At 37.8% G+C, this 20,706-nt stretch overlaps 1 protein-coding gene across 2 annotated transcripts; it reads right to left on the bottom strand.

Annotated features, from left to right (window-relative positions):
* Window positions 1–2,323: 2,323 nt before the first annotated feature.
* YME1L1 (YME1 like 1 ATPase) lies at window positions 2,324–20,525 on the bottom strand. Of its 2 annotated transcripts, XM_068172169.1 has the most exons (19): window positions 20,314–20,525; window positions 18,620–18,751; window positions 17,633–17,798; window positions 16,886–16,984; window positions 15,258–15,367; window positions 14,084–14,234; window positions 13,885–13,992; window positions 12,995–13,077; window positions 12,059–12,149; window positions 11,129–11,281; window positions 9,642–9,774; window positions 9,109–9,171; window positions 8,528–8,640; window positions 8,026–8,181; window positions 7,122–7,273; window positions 6,125–6,251; window positions 5,952–6,025; window positions 5,222–5,308; window positions 2,324–4,111 (listed from the first exon to the last, which is right to left on the bottom strand). In XM_068172169.1, the coding sequence occupies exons 1-19, from the start codon at window positions 20,341–20,343 to the stop codon at window positions 3,968–3,970; spliced, it is 2,172 nt and encodes a 723-aa protein (XP_068028270.1). In that variant the 5' UTR covers window positions 20,344–20,525; the 3' UTR covers window positions 2,324–3,967. The 2 variants fall into 2 exon arrangements, with proteins under 2 accessions (XP_068028270.1, XP_068028278.1); XM_068172177.1 differs by lacking the exon at window positions 13,885–13,992.
* Window positions 20,526–20,706: the final 181 nt, after the last annotated feature.

Here is a 20,706-nt window from a genome sequence, read left to right as displayed (position 1 = left end):
AGGGTCTGCCTCTGTTTCCTGTGACTTCTGGCCCGTTTCATGACACTCAGTAGACAGGGCAGGATCCTTCTGTTTCCTCCAGAACAGTTTTTGAAATAGTAGTGAAAGACTGAAAACTCATATTAATCTTAGAAGAAATCTGCTCCTGAACTCAAAGTCAAAACCCCATGCTGAATCTCAGAATTACAGCTAGCAGCATTAAGTTCCCAGGACAGGGCACTAAACACAAACCTAGATTTGGGAAAAAACAGATGTGCTAGAGTGTGCAACCCCGTCCCCACTTCTCCCATTAAATGTTTCCATACTAGGGCTCTAATGGCAAATGTTGCAGCCATTTATGCACTGATGATGCTGTGGAAGGAGCAGACGACGCTCTCGTGTTGACCAGTGCCAATGGAAGGCCTCTTAATAAACACATGTGAGTGATGGGTTTGGAGAAAGGGAAATCTACTTCTGAGGGAAGTAGAAAGACCAGCCCATTTAAAGCACGTACTCTTACCTATCGTTGTGTTGTTTGGCCATGTTTTAGAAGCAAAAATAGTTCTCCTTACTTCTAGCCAAAGTTTCCAAGCAGATCAATAGAGCAGAAAGTTAGGAATGGCGTGATTGCTCTATCTTCACGGCCAGTTTAAAAGATTAAGATTTTAAAAACTCTTCTGACACTTCAGCTGACTTAGGTCATCACAGAGTAAGAAGCAGCCAGAAGGAGTAGGCCACAACTTTCTTTGTGTTAAGCTTGCTGGTAGAATTCTGGCATGCCGGCCTCAGGAATACAGAAAAATCAGAATTATGCCCAAGTTTGAATTTCTTATTTTTATGTGCCACCTTGCTTGTGACCACTGCAGAGGTATTTTAAAAGCAGTGTATCTAAGCACTTAGCTCTGCCCTGTTTTCAACAGCAGGAGGCTGTTCCTACTTAAAGGAACACCTCTCTGACTGATTTCTGGAAGCTGCTTTTGTGGTTGTGATTTTTTGTGGTTGACCCTGGCTGGACAGCAGGAGCCCACCAAAGTCACTCTATCACTCCCCTCCTTAGCTGGACAGGGAAGAGAAAACACAGCAAAAGGCCTGTGGGTTGAAATGAAAGCAGGGAGAGATCACTCACCACTTACCATCATGGGCAAAACAGTTTTGAGTTGGTAAAATGAGTTTAGTTGCCAATCAAATGAGAAATCAAACCAAATTTTAATACCACCTCTTCCCCTACCCCTCTTCTTTCCAGTTTTCATCTTCATTTCCTCTTTTCTCTACCTCCTCCTCCTCCAGCAGTAAGAGCAGGGTGGGGGTGGGACAGGAACTGGGCTTGCAGTCAGTCCATCACAGGTTGCATCTGCTGCTCCTCCCGCCTCAGGGTGAGCAGGACTCTCACTCTAACCCTCCTACCTCTCCTTCACTGCCTTTGGTATCTGCAGAGCTGTTTCTCTCGCGTATTCATTCCTCTCTCTCTCTGGCTGTAATTGCTCTTGGGCAGAGCTTCTTCCTCTTCTTTAAGAGTGCTGTCCCAGAGGCTTTACCACTGGGGCTGATGGGCTCAGCCTTGGACAGGAGCAGGTGCTCCTAGAGCTGTCTGGCAGTGCTCTACTGGACATAGGGAAGCTTCTGGCATCTTCTTCCAGATGCCACCCATGTAGCCTCCTCACTACAAAAACCCTGCCACACAAACCCAATCCAGTGCTCTCTCTCTGCCCAATAATATGAAAGGAGAAATTCCAGCTCCTAGGTGCTCCCAAGAGCACCAGCAATCAAATCCAATGCCTCAACAGACAAGTTTCTTGGAATATGTTACACATGTTACACGCACAAAACCAACTAGGAATGACAGTCAACTCTTCAGTAATACTTGTGCTGTTAAGTTGGCCAGAAAGCAGATACCCTTTACACTTTATGGCTGATCTTGTAATAATCTTTCATGACCCAATGATACATCACTTTTTTTCCTTTTCGATGCTATCCTATGCATACAGCAAGAAGTTTTTAAATAAGAAAAGTTGGACTTCAAGAACTTACCCCCCTAAACAAGATCATTCAATGCAGATTTTAGTAACTTCAAACAAGAAAAAGGTTTTTTGTTTCTCTTAAATGCAAATTCACATTATTTAGCTGGAAAAAATCCCTTCCAAGTCCCACTACTGAAGCAGCAATCGAAAAAAGGTGTGAATTTCTAGCAAGAACATTCCCTAGAAATCTCACTTAAGAGTACAATTTTGCCATAATTCTTAAATTTATTTACAATTTTAAATGTTTTATACACCTCAATTTACATACTAGGGAACTTGGTATTACATTTTATAGCAATTTACAGTGAATAAGAAGAAAACCAATGTGCATAATTAAAATTAACCTTTATTACTCCAAAAACAGATGTCAAATATGCAGTATAGTTCTGTTTCTGTTGGCGTATTTCCAAAATACAAGTACAACTGTAACTAGTCAGCCTAGACATTTCCTATACTGTTTTATAATACTTGGAAGCTCTCCCACGCTGAGCAGGATGCCACTATAGTAAGCTGACAAAAACAGGCAAAAAGAATGTTGATCTTGTTTAGAAAGGGGAAAAAAAAAAAGCATGTGCTCTTCCCAAAAAAACTAGATTATAATCAAGCATTACACTCAGAAAATTCTAAAATACTATGTTACTTCTAGTTTTAGGTGCAGCTACCAGTTTCCATTCACATTTCTTGGCACCAGCCCAACTATTTTAATGTCCAAGTATGGTAACCCTCAACATTAATATGCTAATACATGCCCTCTCTGCAACAGAAGCTTGTAATTCCACAACACTACAACTGATTGTGCAGAAGGATTATGATCAAGATGTGTTATTCCTAAAATCCAGTTCCGTGAGATGAGAGGAATACTGGCATATAATTGCCAGCCATCACTTCCCACTTAATTGGAAACTAGTCTTGTTTTCAAAACCTTTTTTGTATTCTCTTAGAATTTCCCAAGGTTTCTGTAAGGGTTGAAAGAAAAGGTTTTATCTGCCTACTTCTACCATAGAACAGAACTGGGAATGTTATTTGAAACAACACATGCTTCAAACATTTTCTGAATTATTCTTCAGTGAGCAATGTTGTCCTCTTCGAAGAGATTATCTGTTGGATTATCAAACGCCGTACATAGTATTAACAGAAACTAGTTCTGTAGAATCTCCAGCAGTGTACAAGCATGGTCATCAAAGCACTGTCATCTGTCTACTGCAGTAATAAAAATTTTAAGAAACTTATCAGCAGCACATCAGAGGTCACAGGTATTTCTCTTATCCCTGCTATGGTTCTACCCAAGTCCAAAGAGGCTTAGACACATTTAGCCTGTTGTTTTCACAATTTCTCTCCCAGCCATACATATGTGTATTTTTAACCCCAAGAGTACTGAAACATGACCACTAACATTTTTGTGTAGCAAGGTGCTCCCACAATGTAGCTTGTTCATTCTCTGAGATGTTTTGCTACATTTCTAAATAAGAAGTCTTTAATAGTGGTCTCTAACCTCAAACAGAGTATGAGCAATAGCTACATGACGTACTATCGCTTTACATCTCAGTCTGTCACTCTCCATAACATCCCAGAGCACATATTGTGAGGTATCATGTCAAACACACATGTAGCAGCATGGCCCAGGAAGCTGTGCCAACACACACCAGTGGAGCTGCATGTTTTTCTGCTCAGCTTCAACACATTTGATTGAATCAAAATGCTGAATTCAACCCTGAGATTTATCCTTCTGAATAACTTCTTGTGCGAAGAGTATAAGGAGCAGAGGATGAGGAACTTGCTTTATTTTGTGTCTTATTCTGATGAGACACAACAAATAGATGAGTAACAGAAGCTCACAAGAGACAGACTAATATTTAAGTGACACTAATGCCATACACACATCAGGAAGAGAAAAAAAGGCTATGCTGCGTAAGACTACTGCATTGCTAGATGTACATTCTTCAAATATCAGTTACATATCCCAGAAGTTATCATCTTACTTCTAGTTTTTTCCCCTCTAAAACAATTTGGATTTCTTTGGCATCCAAAGTCTCATATTTCAATAAAGCTTCTGCTAAATTCTTGTGTTCTTTTGCATGAGTCTTCAGGATGTTCTTCGCTCGCTCATAGGAGTCCTAATTTGAAGAACAGTTAGAAGGAGATTTTAAGACTTTACAACAAAAACAACAGCAAGATTCCACTTTAAAAATTGTTTCCGGGTAAGTACAACTTGAGACAAACATTTAAAGTTGTGCCTTACATTTCAAAGCTAGCCCAGATCCTGATAAATACAGCTGGCATAATTAATGAAAAGCAACCAAACACATTATGCCACCTGTGCATTTTGCACAAGTAGGGCTAAAAGCAAAGTCCTGAGACAAACCTTAGTATTGTTACGTGTGACTTAGAAAAGACTTACTAGATTTGAAAATTTCCTGATTTTTCTAACAATTTTTTTGCACTATGAGCAAAGCTACAGCATCCACAGATTTTTCCTCAAAGACTAGCATTTTAAAATATTTATAAAACCCAAAACACTATGTAGTTTTAGAAAGCTGAAAGCTTTCTGAAAGTCATCAGTTGCTGCAAGTAGATGTGTACTGCCAGCATTACCAGCTTCAACTTTTAGTTCTAACCTGGTAGTTCTCACAAGTCAGTTCAAAAACAACTACAGCAAAAGTGTAACTCATTTAAGTGTTATGATACAAGTAATTCTCCTGCCTGTACCAAACTAAGTCAGATTACCAGAACAGTGATCAGGAAGTTCAGTGATTATCAAATGTTACAAATTTCCCTAAACATTTGACACTGATCACTGTGAGGAACAGGATACTGGAGGCAACACTCTGATCTGATACAGCCATTCCTGTGATTTTATACAAAATTACTTATCTTGGCAGTTATGAAATGTGAAAGTAACATAAAACTCCACATCTGTTATAAAACAATTTGTAGCCATACTTTTCCTGTGAATTGAATAGGTAAAATACAAATCCTGACCAAATAGAAGTGTTAAAGAATATATTAAAGAGCCCAACACCACCAACTTGATTTACACTACTTGTGCATGACAATCACCAACAAGTTTTGATATGCAGAGACTCAAAGTTGCAGCTACATTAAATACTTGGGAATACTTCCATCCACGTGCGTATTTTCATCACTATACATTACTTAAATGAATTAATCAAGCAGGTGTTCAATTCATCTCAGAAGTATGAGAGTGGAGGGGGAGAGGCTCTTACCCGTAGAAGCGTCCTCACTTCCTGTTCAATTGCAGACTGGGTTTCAGGGCTGACTTTCCCTGTATCAGTGTAGGTCATAACACCAAGCTGAAGAACAACAAAAAAATCTTTATCTTCCTACTGTTGCAGTCACACACATAAAACTCTCTACCAGTTTCAGCACCTATTGCTTCTGCATGCAAACAAAATCATGAGTCAAATGCCTGCTGAAGTGCTCTAGGCAGAAGCAAAACAAGAAGCCTGTTAATCAACTATGTAGTTACTGCAGAATTCTGTTTCAATAGGTCACAGTACAGATCCTAATTAGGTGCCTTCTTACTTAAAACCAGAACAAAATGCCTAGACTACTAATACTTGATGGACAATCAACATGACTAAAGAAGCTTCTAAAGAAAGTCTAGAAAACTCACTGTTATTACCCCCTTTGCCCTCCCAGACTCAGAATTATCCTCAATCCCAACATGTCTGGCTTTATTATAACTATTTCCTGAAGATATTAGTAACTTTCAAGGCAATTTTGAAGTGAAAATCCTGCGAGGTAATTTTGTAAACTGTCAAATATAGACGTTTTCTAGTTGAGCCCTCTATAGCAGACCAGGTCATAAGGCTTACTCGTTTTGTGATAACTACTTACCCTCATCTCAGAGATCAGTGACAGACAAATAGGCTTTAGCTAGAGAACAGAACTTGGTTTTGCTCCATATAAATATTAAAGGATTGATAATACTACCTTCTCACTCATTCCAAATCGAGTCACCATCAGTTTTGCAATTTTAGTAGCATTGTCAAAATCACTGGAAGCACCTAGAGAGCAAACAGATCTAAGTTACATTACTGAAACAACGCTAAATATGCCAGTCCACACCCTTCATCAAAAACTCTTTTAACTACCAATTAGCTGACCTGTTGTGATGTGATCACTTCCAAATATGAGCTCTTCTGCTACTCTTCCTCCCATACAGACATCCATCTGTGCGAGCAACTGGGATCTAGTTTCACTCCATCTGTCATTTTCTGGGAGCAAAGATACCTGTAAGATACAGATCTGTGGTCAGGTAACAAAAACTGAAGTACTGAAGTAATCTCAAAAATATTCTTGTTTATATCTGAAGCAGATAAGGATTTTGTAACACTTTGCACGCTCTGGCCTGCCTCTAGGATATGCATTCATCAGGATTGCTTGGAGGTGCTCAGTTGAACCACTGACACAGCCTCACCAGACCCTGAGCACCCCATCAGTGTGAGCAGACCTAACTTACACCTACTGCCAGAAAAAACAGAACAAATTAACTTGCCCAGAGGACTCAGACCAATGGTTTCCATTAACTGAACACATTAACTTGAAAAAGTTCAACAGGAAGAGACATAATAGAAATATTTTTCTGTTCAAATGCTTTTTAGGTAAAGGCAAAATAGAAAAACGTATGGATATCAATGCAAAAAACAAGACAGATAACCAATGAAACTTAAAAAAGCCAAACTGGACAAAGAACAACCTGATAAAGGATGTCTGTGTTAAAAGTATAGTTGAGCTTCTACCTACCAGTCCTTTAGATGTTCTTCAAAATTTTGCTGTTGGGTGCTATTTCAACTGCAGCAGAATCAAACTTAGTTATATTTCTCTTTCCTTGTACATGTGAACTGTTATACCAGTGCACAGTCATTTATTAAAAAATTAAGAAAGAAAGCTTTTCATCACACAGAAAAGATGACCTTGGGTTTTCCAAGAGACTGCTCATGACTATTTCAACAGACTACAATATTCATTAACATAATCACAGTACATAACATCGTTACAAATTCCTCTACAGCACCAAACCAACATAAAAACTAAATAAAGAAGTATTAATAAACTAAATAAAGTTTTTAAATACTATAAAGTGGATGAAGAAACACTCACATGTCCCAGTGTTGTTCCCCGTGTCATGATTGTGGCCTTGTTGATCGGCATCGCATCCTTGGTGTAATAGGCAATGATAGCATGTCCAGATTCATGGTAAGCTGTGATGGTTTTGTTCTTCTCATCAATTTCTACACTTCTACGCTCAGGTCCTTAAACAGAGGAACATTAAATTAACCTTTTTGTACAGCTGGCCACCACAATCCACACATTACATAAACTCAAACAGAGCACAAAGCAGCCAAGGAACAGCGTGTGACCAAAGGGAACTAACGCTTAAGTGCAAAATGTTTATGAGTCAGATTTTAATGTCTAAAAAATGGACCCAAACACATTCTACAGACAAGCTGCTTTTAAAGTAGTAGATTTAAAATGCAGTCTAAGTATCTGAGAAAACTCCATTTCTTCTCTCAAGCATAAACAGAGCAGATTTATAGTGGTTATGTCTAAAATGTTTAAGATTTATGCTACCACATGAGAAGTTAAACAGAAGCTCCAGGCTTCTGGTCATAGGTAGGTGAAGGATAAGAAATCAAGCCAGTGTCTCCCTCCAGGCTGAAGTATGACATGCAGCATTTTTAAAAATGGTATGAAATTTTAAATAATGTATTCCACACTAGATTTTAAATACTACTCTCTGGTCTCAAAAGGTTCTATTCAGAAATAACTAATAGAAAACTTTATTTGTTAAAAAAAATCCAAACAAAGAAATCCCCCCCAACCCCACTATAAAAAAGCCAAACCAAACAAAAACAAAACAAGAAACCAACAAAAAATCCCACAGTGCAACAATCTGAAAAGCAACACCATAAAAACTTCTCTATTCCCTTGTAAAAGTCCTTATCACAGAAGAAAAGCTCTGTGTATTGTAATAAACATTAATGTCTTTCATATAACATCTTACCCATTAGAATTTTATCCTTGGAGAATTCTAGTTCTTTCATGGTTACCATATCTTTTCCATCAACAGCTGCCTTTAAGGCAGCTTGATTTACAAGATTTTCAAGCTCTGCTCCAGAAAATCCTACTGTGCCTCGCGCAATTATTTCCGGATCAACAGCTGTAGAGGAAGAAAAAAAAAAAACAGAACAAAATAATTTTGTTTATTAGAGTCCATATTGCTCCTGAAATTTTAAGCAAGAATCATATTCTATTAAAAATTACGTATTAAACAAAACAAACAAAAAATAATAAACAAACCAGTTTTAAAATAAATTAAGCCTAATTCTCAAGACACTATGAACTCTTAGGGACTAGAGAGAATCACGACATATGAGACAATTTTTGTGTTCTTTATTGATGCAGTGAAGCCACAGTTGCTGATGGAACAAAGGACTAACATGAGGGGGCTGATCCAGCATAAAAACTGCTATATAAAAAGATACTACAGTAAAATATTTACTTACATGGGTCATACTTGATTTTATTAAGGTACCACTTCAGAATTTCTGTGCGACCTCTTACATCAGGCTTGGGAACAGTAACTTGCATATCAAAGCGACCAGGACGTATTAGAGCACTAAGAGAAATGACAATTTAGAACATTGACCCAAAAGTGCTGCAGTAAACTTACTAATGTATATCAAGGAACAAAATCCATTGGTGTTTCTAAAGATATCTACACATATGCAAAGAATATGGTTTTCTTATCTGCTTGTAAAAAGACAGATGAAAGGTATTTATTGACAACTAATTTCAAAGGTTTTTTTGCATTTGAAAAATTTGCGTTGTGAACAAGGAATGCAGCTTATCAATTTAGCTGAAAAACTTCCAGAAATGTCAAATGTTTAGAAACGTATCACTTATTTCTCTATATTTAACTCTGCAACCTATTAAACGCCAAAAACCAGTCAATACACATCCTTTTTAAGAGGGAAAACTCCAGCTATGACACTGTAATACTTGAAGATTATCACAAGCAACTTTGCTTTTGTTGCAGGGTTTTTTTACTACATGGTCTGTAAAACAAGCTATGCATTATACTCACTTGTCTAATGCTTCAGGGAAGTTTGTTGCACCAATAATAACAACACCTTCATTTGGTTTAAAGCTGTGTGGAAAACAAGGTGTGAATTATTGTTTTTTCTGGACACAGAATTTAGTTTTGTCAATAACCACTGCTACTGACCTCACTGGCCAGTAAAAAAACATGCTTTCACACTACAACATGTGACCCAAGAATGACCATGTTTAACCCAGCAACTGGTTAAAAACATGGTCTAATCTCAGTGTTGAGCTTCTTTCTTTAGATATATAACCAGAAAACTGGCTATATAAGAAAACTGAGAAATTATTTAAAATAAACAGCAGCTACTGTGCAAAAGCTTCTATATTTGTTACAATAAGTCCATTAATACTACTGTTTGCAGTACAAGAAAATAGCCTTAAAAGCATATTATATATACACCCTTAAAAGCATTACAAAAAACTACAAAGCTGTCAAGAAGAAAAAGTTCACCCACATATCCAAAATACCAGTCAGTCAAGCACCTTCCGTGCACTCAAAATTCATATATTTACCCATCCATTTCAGCAAGGAGTTGATTAATGGTCTGTCTTGAATAGGGGTGCATTGGAGATTCAATTCTCTTCCCACCAACAGAGTCCAATTCATCAATGAAAATAACACAAGGTGCATTTGCTTTTGCTTCCCCTGACAAAAGGAAAATAGCAGAAGGAACCTTGAACCACAAAAAGGAACAGACAGTCTATCAAGTAGTTCAGGATTCTACTGTTTCTGTTATTCTTGCATTATAAAGTGTTTTGTTAGACATCACAAAAACTGTCTTGCTTTTAGCCTAAAAAAAAAAAAAGGAAACAATCTTGGTTCTCTTCATCTTGCCATTTCAAAAATATATTTCTTCATCAGCTTATACTTATCATGCTACAAGAAACCACTAGTAAAATAAACAATTAAATTGTAATATTTTGTATTAATTTCTTACAAGAGTTTATTTTATAGGCTTGGGTAGAGAATATTTCCCTATTAAATAAAAACAATATGAAATGTGATGGGTCTCAACACTAACTTGTTTTAATAGAACTTGCTTGTTATTTTACAGCTAAGGGTTCACACTCAAGTTTACAGGTATTAAAACACAAAATAAAAATACCATAATAAACGTCAAGATCATCAACTGGTACAGGCATACCAGGATGCAATTCATCTCACGCCCCCCCCCAGACATACCTGCAACATTAATATTAATATACCAGTCAGGCATCTACACTTCTGTAGTCAACAGAAGGAAATGCATTTTTAAGGTACTATGTGTATTATATTTTGCACCCCATCCATGTAAAGTCACATTTTTTTCTACAAATGCAAACTACTTTATACATTATATATATTTGATCCTATCGATCTTCCATTTAAGAGGGAAACTGGATTTTCTCCTCCCAAATAATATTTTCATATTTAAAACAGGCAGTCTCTTCTGTGAAAGTTATTAATCTAAATATTAGTTTTGAAAGTTTTGTTATCATGCCCTTTATTCTGAGCCTGTTGATGGGTCTGAGGAAGGAAATCTCAGCTTATTACCATGTTATGATGTCATAAAGCTTTAATTCAGAGTAAAAAAAAAATCTAAATATGAGGGCAGTAATTGAGAAGGTTAACACAATTTTTTAATCTTACATTTGCAATTAAAATTTACTACAATTTATGTATTTACTACAATTTATGACTAAGTAAGTTACATTTCAAATATTCAGTTTAGTTTATAGAACATTACATTTCTAATTATATTACTACTTCTCTCTGGGACTATTGTAAAACCAGTTATAAGAGTTTAGCTATAATTTCATGTGATGGTTAGGAAGATTCTACAGTTAACTGATGCTCACGGAATTGTGACATTTACCTACACAATTAAAGCTTTATTTATTAGTCTCATACACTACTACTTTCCAGTAACCCGAATTGTACCTAATCAAGCCATGTAAACAACACTGAACACTTCATCTTGCATGTGAAATGATTTCAAACGCAGGAATATTTAACTTACTGAACAGGCTTCGGATGCGACTGGCTCCCACACCAACAAACATCTCATCAAACTCTGACCCGGACGCGTAATAAAACGGAACATCAGCTTCACCGGCCACAGCCCGTGCAAGAAGCGTCTTGCCAGTACCAGGTGGTCCAACTAACAAAATGCCTAGAAGACAAACAAAACAGCCCAACAATACCACCACATCCACACAGTCTGCTTATATGAGTAGCTTCTTCCATGCATTAGAAGAAATAATGTACACTTGGCTCCCAGAAGCTGTTAAGATCCCATTTCAGGTACTGCTCATTACTGCCAGTCTGAAGGAGCTTCCTGCAACACATCTAGATGCAATTTGATCCATATTTAAACAACAACAAAAACTTGTAAGACCATAAAAAGTAGAAGCCTGAAGTATTCTGCAGATTTACTGTTGAGTTTAGCAGCTGAATCCCTAATAGTGTTTGCTTCAAATTGACATTTTCCTGGCTGTATATGTGGAAATTTTTTTTTTATTAAATCCTTCCAAGTAACTGTCTTTAAACAGTGTAGAGCACTAACAGGAAACAGATTACTCAGATCTACACATTTCAGATTTATGTGGATTTCCACTATGATCTTAATCATCCTTTTACGTGAAAACATTTGTTTCTGAACTATCTAAAGCAGTTAGGAAGCTAAAGGTGCTAAAAGCCATAAGGAAGAAATAAAGGCCTTTTAAGAGTTCAATTAATAAACCCCTGCTTTACAGGACAAAATACTACTGCTTATTAGTTCAATAACTGAAGAAAGCACAGTAAATTTTGTCTAACCCCAAAATTTTAATTTGCATAATACATGAAGAAATAGTAAGAAACTAGGCTGTAAAGTAGTCAGTCGGTACAGAACATGCCTCACAGCTATGGCTACATAGGTTTTTCACTTCTGCTGAGCAATTATTCTTACCTTTTGGAAGTTTACCTCCTAATACAGTAAATTTGTGTGGGTTTTTCAGAAATTCCACAACTTCTTGCAATTCCTGCTTAGCTTCTTCAACCTATAAATGAAAAACATGCCACGAATATAACTAAACATTTATAAAATCCTGCACGTTTTTGTAGGTAAGTTTTGTATTAGAGATTAAGTCCCTAACTGTGTATTGATCAAAAATATAAACAGAAAAAGATAACGTGTACCACAGAATTTGTGTGGATACCAATATTTAATTCAACCTATCCTAAAACTGTTTACAGGACTAAGTAAACATTAAACTTAGTAACAGTGAAGGAACAACCAAACAGTTCAAGACCAGGTTTGACCAAAGAAATAAATGCAAAATCAAAAATTCTACATCAAGATATTAGTCTTATTAGTTAAAATGAAATTAATTCTATTTGTCCAAGGGGAAGGAAAGATGGAGGTCTTCATTTTGCCACTAATAGTCAGAGAACAATAGAACAGAAAAAATAGAGGTATCCCATCAGCAGTGACATGCCCACTTCTTTCTGGGAATCTCCATGTCTCCTGTCCCAATAACACTGCCTGAAAGAGATGGCACTCAGAGAGAAACAATCAAATGGCAGTATTATCTTCATATGCTAATTAACTTCTGCAAAAGGTAGATTAATATTGGTATTTATGGCCTGCCATTTGCTATTATAGTCTTTAAAAATGTTATTCAACAAGTAGAGTGCACCTTTCATAAGGTGTCAAATGCCACAAACACAAAGTAGAAAAAGAGTGGTTAAAACCTTCCTTCACCTTGGGGTGGTCAATGCATATAAAGCTTCACTTCATACAAAGAAATTTCTTGAACACACTAAGACATTCATAATGATTAGTTAAACAGACTCAATGATTACTTAAAACAAGAACTTGCACACATTTTACTTTTGATCTTACCCCTTTAACATGTTCGAAGGTGACATTTTTCAACTGGATTGGATCAACTGCTGCATCAAAGATACTTGATGTTCGAAAGCGTACTAAGAGCAAACAGCAGATGACGAACAACAAATTTACACACAAAGTCATTTCATGGCAAGACTGGGTGCTGCACCTGAACACATGCCAGTAAGACGCTGACCTCACACCTGCCCTTTTGACAGAGCATGTGTTCATTTACAACTGTCCAGCAGGAATAAGATTTACGTTTCAAGAAGTCTTTAAAATATCTGCAATTAATTCAGTGATATGCTTTTTAGTCACATGTAGTACAGAAAGTTCTTCATCCAGAAACATGTACACAAAGCCAGAACTTATCCCTCAATGTTTCTATACATATCCTGACTTTCTTGAGACCCAGGTGATAACTTAGCATCAAGGTGAATGTCTCCAGTTACGTTAGCTCAGCCTTTTGATTGTTCCACTATTTCCAATAGGTTTCTCAAGATGCAAATTCAGCAACGCAAGTTCCTAGTTGCTATAAACTAGGCTGTGATTACAGATTGAAAATTCAAACCATCTTGCCTACAACTGATTTAGATAACACATCATCTAAATTGAAAAGTCAAATACATAACTGATGACCAGTCTGACTTCTCTGGTTCCAAGTAACTGCTTCACCAAAACAAATAAAGTAATTATACCGACACAGAACATTTTTGTCTTCATAAATGTTTTGCCATACTGTCATCTGCAAGGCTGTAGCCAGAAGCAGTAAATAACTCTTAGGATAGCTTTTCAGTGTACTAATAAAAACCAATCATAATGTCAAAACATATTTCATTTATGCTAAACCTGCTGGCAGAAACAACACAAGTGAAACAGTGTGGAAAAAAAAGTTAACTAACCAGCATCAGAAAAGGAACCTTTCCCAGGTAAAAATGATGAATATATAGCAAGATAAAAACAAAGAACGAAGAGAAAGAAAGAAAGCAAACGTGATCTTCTTAAGGAATCTGTAAAAGAAAATAAAAACATATTTAACATGGGCTAAAATGAACTACTTTCTGATTGCAAAGACAAGATATGTGACTTAAAACAACTTACCAAGTGTTTTTTGCAGGAATACCTGTGCTTTCAAAAAGCCTTCTGCAAAACCAGTTTTAAAAGCATCCTGGTGTGCCTCCGGGATGTTTTTTGTTTTCATTAGTGTGTCTAAGTTTTCAACGTCAATTCGTCGCTTTCTCAGGATAAAACCCTGCCATGTTTTCCAAAGTAGTGTTAGTATACACCAAGTTTTCATAAACAGTTAACTTACCACCTGGCTAACATGGGTGATAGGAAAAAAATAAAATTACAACAGCATATAATTCATGTGCTACTGGGTTAGTTAAAGGCTACAGGCCAGTAACTCGAGTGTGGAATCCCCATGGTTTGAGCACAGGCATTCCCATCTTTGCTGAGCAAATCAGTTTTGGAGCCCTCCTGGATCCCAGTTCCAAACTGAAAACACAGCCTAAGACAGATCTGTACACAGCCAGCTTTGTTCATTCAGTGGGACTCATTAGCTTAAGCTTCTGGCTTTATTTCCAATTGCAAAATATCTTTGCAAGTATTGTTTTGAGGGAGCTTAAGCAAATACACCTCATATGCCATGTCAAGTTTCAGAGCAGCACCGCAAGAGTTAGCTCTGGTTTTATCTTCATCCACAGTACACCTAGTCCACAGATGCAATAAACCACATATGCCTAGAAGAAGGGAAAAGTTCAAAGATAATTTACACACATAATTGTGTGTAAAATGAAAAGCTTTAGTTAGCCTGACTTCTGTACAATCAGCAATTAGAAGCAAAGAGTACCCAAGTTAACTTGGTTTCCTTACTGCTTTGGATAATTATCTGCTAACTTGAAAACACACCTTCTTGTGTCATGTTAAACTTGCTGTATTTCTTCTTAAAGAAATAAATCATTTGACTTGAAGCTATTTTTAGTTTATAGTCTGTTTTAGAAACAGAAAATAATTTAATTTCTAGCGTTAAAACCATAATTATATGCTGAAACTGCTCTCCTAAAAATTCAAATAACCTCATTATTAGTGATATATGAAACAAATATATGCATTAATAAGAAAAAACAATACAATGCCATTAGCTCAAGTGTTAGAATTAAGAAATATTTTTATGCTAGTGATAGAAAACACCCCTGGAAAATTCTGAAGGTTTATTCAAGAGAAAGAGATGGTTTGAGTAAGCCCAAAACAACTTAATGTTACTTGTATTTACCTTCAAAACTGAAGAAAGTGAACTTTTTGTTTCCGTGAATTGATCAGATGTTGACTGCAGACGTCTTGCTCTTGATCTCAGAGTCTTAAAGTTCCGTGTCTGTATGTAAACTTTATGTAGTAAGAATAAATAGAAGTTAAAACATAATCACATTATGTTTATGTATTACCACATCATGTGGTAATTACTACCACAACACAAAAAAAAAGTCTAAAGAAATTTCTGAAACTATTATATGAAAGAATACGGAATATAATCTTCCCAACATATCCACTGTACTGTAGGTGGATAGATAGTTATGTGATCACGAACTCTGTCATCTGACCTTGCAAGCAAACTTCTAACTGTTTCACACAAATTTTCACGTTAAAATAATCTGGGTTCATGTCATAAATTATAGCTAATTGGTCAACTCAGGAAAGAGGAGATATTCAGACAATTAAATCCAGGCAGGCTGACAAAGATGAAACATTCAGAAGCAAATCCAGAAGGATGGAAATAATGCTTTGTGAGCTCTGCTGGTAAGATGCCCTGAGGAGATCTGGAATGGCTTCAGTGTACTGTTAACTTTGCAAGTGACAAAAGAAATGAGACCATTTAATCATAGTGAGCTTATGACACTCTACGTTCTCTCCTACCACACCAGAAACCTTGTGATGGACGTTTTACCACAAATGAAGAACATTTTTCTTCTTTTATTACTATACTTTAAAATAAACTCCAACACCAGTCAATTAGATTGGTTTCACTGAGCTTTTCCTTATTTTAAAACAACACCAGATAAAAAGAACTTCTGCAGTTGACCCTTAAGCCCTGCTCAAAAAAGGTCTACCATTCGATCAGGTGGCGCTGGACCTTGTCCAGCTCAGTTCTGAAAATCTCCAAGGATTAAGATAACCACACTTCTCCAGACGATCTGTTTCAGAACTTAGCCATTCACATTGTGAACATTTTCAAACAGGTTTTATTTTATTTGCTTTTACTTGGGATTGTTGTCTCTTCTCTGAGGTGTATGTGAGAAGGGTAACTGATAAGGCTCCAATAGCATCCAGTTAGATCACTCCTTGCCTTTTATTCTATTCTGTTGAACTAAAACCTCAGAACCTTCAGGTTCCCCCCTACATAAAATCCTTAAAAATCTGCACCCTTCCTTGTGACCCATTACTGGGCTATCTCCATGTTGTCAGCATTTCTCTTTGCCACAGGATACAAACACAGATATACCTAGAGGTAGCATCAGAAGAACTGAATTTAGAACAATACCTGAACTATTCATTATGTTTTCACTAATCCCTCCTGTCACCAAACCCTTCAGAAAATTCAACTGGTTGAGTACTCAATTCAGCATATTTATTGATTCAAAAATAGTTCATCTGTGGTCTTTTGAGATTATGATCCACAAATACTGACATCTTGGAACAACATGGTGATTACTAAATTCTGGAAATACACTACTCAAGTGTAAAAAATAACTTTTACTCAGGTGTAAAAAAATAACTTCATGATAAACCTAAGTTTCTCCTGGAAGCTCACTGGTATTTCATGCCTCTACAACAAATCCAAAAACACTTTTCCAGAATAGACAAATTATGTAGAGATTAAAACCAGGGTAGTTTAATGTTTCATACCTGGCCAACACCGAACATCTGAACAGAAATTTTGGAGGGGGTTGGGATGATGTCCATACAAACAAGATGAGCGTAAAGCACTGAAAACATCCACAAAACCTGCAAAAAGATAAAACAAAGTGTAAATATACCCTACCTTAAACAGCAACTCAACATTACTTGCACAGTTTGGTTTTTTTTAGTTTTTAAAATATTAATTCTATTTTACTATAGGACTCCAGGCATCTTTAATTAAACAAATTACTAGAACATTAGCAAAGCTTTGAAGCATTTCCAAGTATTTATTTGCTTTCAGGCAGCATCACTGAGCTATATTTTTTTTTCTATCTCACAACACAATGCAATTTAAAATCTTTTCTCTAATAGCAGCACTGCAATATTATTCCTTACACTCCTTCTTTCTAATGCAGTACTATATAGACAGTATCTCAAATGCCAGCTATATACTTCTTTTTCTAATAGATTAAGCATCTGCAATGGTCTTCCTTCATTTCAGACTAATTCCAACAAAACATCTTCACCTTCAAGGAACTTCTCTTGTTTATTTCAGCAATGAAATACTCTACATGGAGTGTTAACAGTTTGCTACCTTGAATTCCTTTCTAATTAATATCTTTGTGTCACATTCCTTCGAGTAAAAAACTGATAAAATTATCTACAACACAAGAGATTAGACTAAAGAATAACTGTATTCATCTTTATAATTTAACTCTCACCAACTCTCATAAACACTTCACTCAAACATACCATGCTTATTTTCAAAGAAGGACTGAGCAGAGACATACGACGTGTGCCACTGCGAGGAGACTTTGCTTTCTGTACAGTAGCCAGGAAGTAGCCTGTTCACCAACTCTCTGAACTGGTTAGCTTTCAAATCAGACAATCCCAGATCTCTTAAATTTTTAAATACAGACTGCAAAATAGAAATAAATGTTAAAAAATGTAATAAAGATTACCCTAGGGAAAAAAATTCCCAGTAGAAGCAAATACAGACTGAAAAAAACAAATCAACCAAACCAAAAAAACCCACAAAAACCCAACAATGCAATCACAACACAGTCGTGAGCAGTACAACCCATGCTGATTTCCACAGTTCTGCAGTTACTGAGCGATTCCATGGTTTTCCTCCCAAAAAAGTGCTTAGTTACAAAACTTGTAAGAAATGAGTTGAAAGAGAAGTGACAATATCTAATACTACTTGACACTGTTTTAATTTTTAATGTCAAAAGCAAGAAAAACCCAATGATAATGAAAGATATTTTAAAAGAAAAATAAAACCAAACATGAAACCATGCCACTTAATCTTTCAAAAACCTTCAACATATCTTAAGTTACAGTCCCCACTTTCTCACAAGCAATAATGACACAAACTTTGTTAGAATTCAGAATAAAATGGTAATATAGGGTTTATTAACAGAAAACTTATTGTTACTTTACAGAAAGAACCAATAAACTGGAAATGAAAACAAACCCGTTCCTCATTTGCAAAGTACTACTGATACAAGTACCGGCTCATTTTTTTAATGAAATACTGTATTTTTATAGAATCCTTACTGGCAAAACACTGACTGACTGCAGTTCTGCCAAAAGGATACATTCTACATGTTAACACCCTGTTTTGTTTCATCATATTACATTACTTTATAGACCAGTCAAATATTACATTCACTTAAACTCATATTATTCAGATTTGATATCAGTTAAACCATCACTTTTTCAAAAAGTTTTTTGTACCTCACTCTTCTGAGGATCATGCTCTGGGGAGGCGTCCCTCTGGACAGGCTGTATGGATGCTTTGCTGGCAGAAGTTGTGGAGCTTTTTGGTGAATGAAAGGCATTGATAAGGTGACTCAGAGGAACAGTAGCCTGGAAAAAAATTAGATAAGGACTTAAGCTTGTTTAAACTATTTAAATATACTTCTGTTCCAAACTCTAACTTATAATAGCATATCTTGAACACTGCCTTTTAACTGTGGACTTAATTATAAACCACATGATCTTCAACACCACAGTGTTAGCTGATACCTCTTTTTAAAGAGAAAAAAGTTAAAGTTTAAGCATGTATGACACATTAGAAACTCGTATTTCCATCTCTAAAGCAATACTTTTATAACTTGAATTATCTGTACTTTTTCTTGCATTATTGTAAGCCATTCCCAAATGTTGCCTTTATGTTTTCTTCCTTGGGATCACACTTTCAGCTTAAGGATCAAAATGAAACTATGCAAAGCACACAGTCAAATCCGCAGATCAGCATTCAGCCAACTCCACCTCATGAGTCAGTACAGAAGCCCAGGTGCACCACGTATCAGAGCTCGTCCTCTTGACACGACTACATCTCTTGTGAACATATGGGACAAGCAACCCAGCAGTTCCAACCTCCTCAAACTCAGTACACGTCACTAGGAAGGAGCTGGGACACAAGCCTGGCTGCTGGAGTGATCCCTGATTGCAATTCCTGATTGAAGCACAATTGGGTATGTCTATGAACATCTCCTGCAAGGACTACCATCTTTGTGTTGACTAGACAGAAGATCAAAAGAGACAATGCTGTGAGACATGAAAACTCATAATTAATTGTCCAAAATTGTAATTAGACTCAGAGTTTGTGGTACAACCATAAAGCCTCTAAAAGTCAAAGCCAACATCCCAACCACTAACCAAAATTTCTGTCTGCATTTCCCTCTGGTGAAATGACACCTTCCTAGAAACACACAAATTCTTCCATTTCACTACTCTAATGAAAGCTTTGAACACATTATCCACATGTGGAAAGAACAATCAAATCCTACTGTGTTAACAGACTATCACATACTAAAACAACACTTAAAAATAAAACCGAAACCACTGGTTAAGATCAAAGTCCATAAAACTCACCAGTCCCATCAGACTCATTGCCTAATTAAAGGTGCCTTCCCGATTGTGTTCGGACTGTTCTGTGTAACAAATTACCGACGGTTTTCCCTCCACTAACTCTTCTAAGTCATTTCCTCTTGGCTTTCACAACAACCCGTCAAAATTAACAGCACAGTTTAGCTGTAGTAACACACGTCACCACCCCTTGCTTCTGCTACAAAAACAGACACTAAAAAGCGCCATCTAAGGATATTTCTTCGTTTCAGAATGCTTTCACTCTTTACAAGCTTTTCCTGTACTTTCCTCGCTCCTCCATTTATGTATCTTTTTCCTCGATGCGGACCCCACACCGCGGTAGCTCCCACCCGCTCCTCTCCCTGCCGCGGCCCCGCTGACGCCCCAAGCCCCGGGAACGTGGCAGGCTGAACTCGGCTCCTCCCGCTGCTACCCGCAACCCCCGGGCCTTCCGAGCGCCTCCGCCCGGACACGGAGCGAGCCCCCACCAGAGAGCGGGCCCGGGGCGGAGTGAACCGCGCACGGCACCGGGCCGGAGCGCCCCGCCAGCCCCTCACCTGGGGCTGCACGGTGGAGAAGGAAAACATCCTGCCGGCGGGGCCGGCGGCGGCCGCAGGCGCCTCTCCCGCCTCCCAGCCCAGCCGCAGGAGCCCGCCCGCTGTGGCCGCCGGCGGCTGAGGAGGCCCCGCGGCTCCGCTCCGGGAAATGTCCGCCCCGCGGCCGCGCCGACCGGGCCGAGCCGCCCCGGAAGGAGCGGCAGCCCGAAGAGCTTCCGGGCCGCCGCCGCCGCTGCCCCGCGCAGCCGCCGCCTTGAGGCGGAGGCGGAAGAGGGGAGCGGGCGCGGCCGGGGCCGGGGGTGCCCGGGCCGGGCCCCGGGGGGGACCCGCTCGCAGCCAGCGGCGGTGCAGCTGCCAGAGGGTCCTGCCCCTGCTCGGTGTCATCGCCCCCGG

Source organism: Anomalospiza imberbis, chromosome 1 (assembly GCF_031753505.1).
Source record: "Anomalospiza imberbis isolate Cuckoo-Finch-1a 21T00152 chromosome 1, ASM3175350v1, whole genome shotgun sequence".
NCBI lineage: Eukaryota > Metazoa > Chordata > Aves > Passeriformes > Viduidae > Anomalospiza > Anomalospiza imberbis.
This window is presented reverse-complemented; position numbering and strand designations above follow the sequence as displayed.

Excerpts from the sequence above, each read along its gene's own strand:
- YME1L1 (XM_068172169.1), bottom strand. The coding sequence starts at position 20,343 with ATGTTTTCCTTCTCCACCGTGCAGCCCCAG. Across the intron at positions 13,078-13,884 it reads AGGTTCCTTTTCTGATGCTG|TACGCTTTCGAACATCAAGT; the intron begins GTTAGTTAACTT and ends GTTTGCTCTTAG. Across the intron at positions 11,282-12,058 it reads AGGAGGTAAACTTCCAAAAG|GCATTTTGTTAGTTGGACCA; the intron begins GTAAGAATAATT and ends TTTGTCTTCTAG.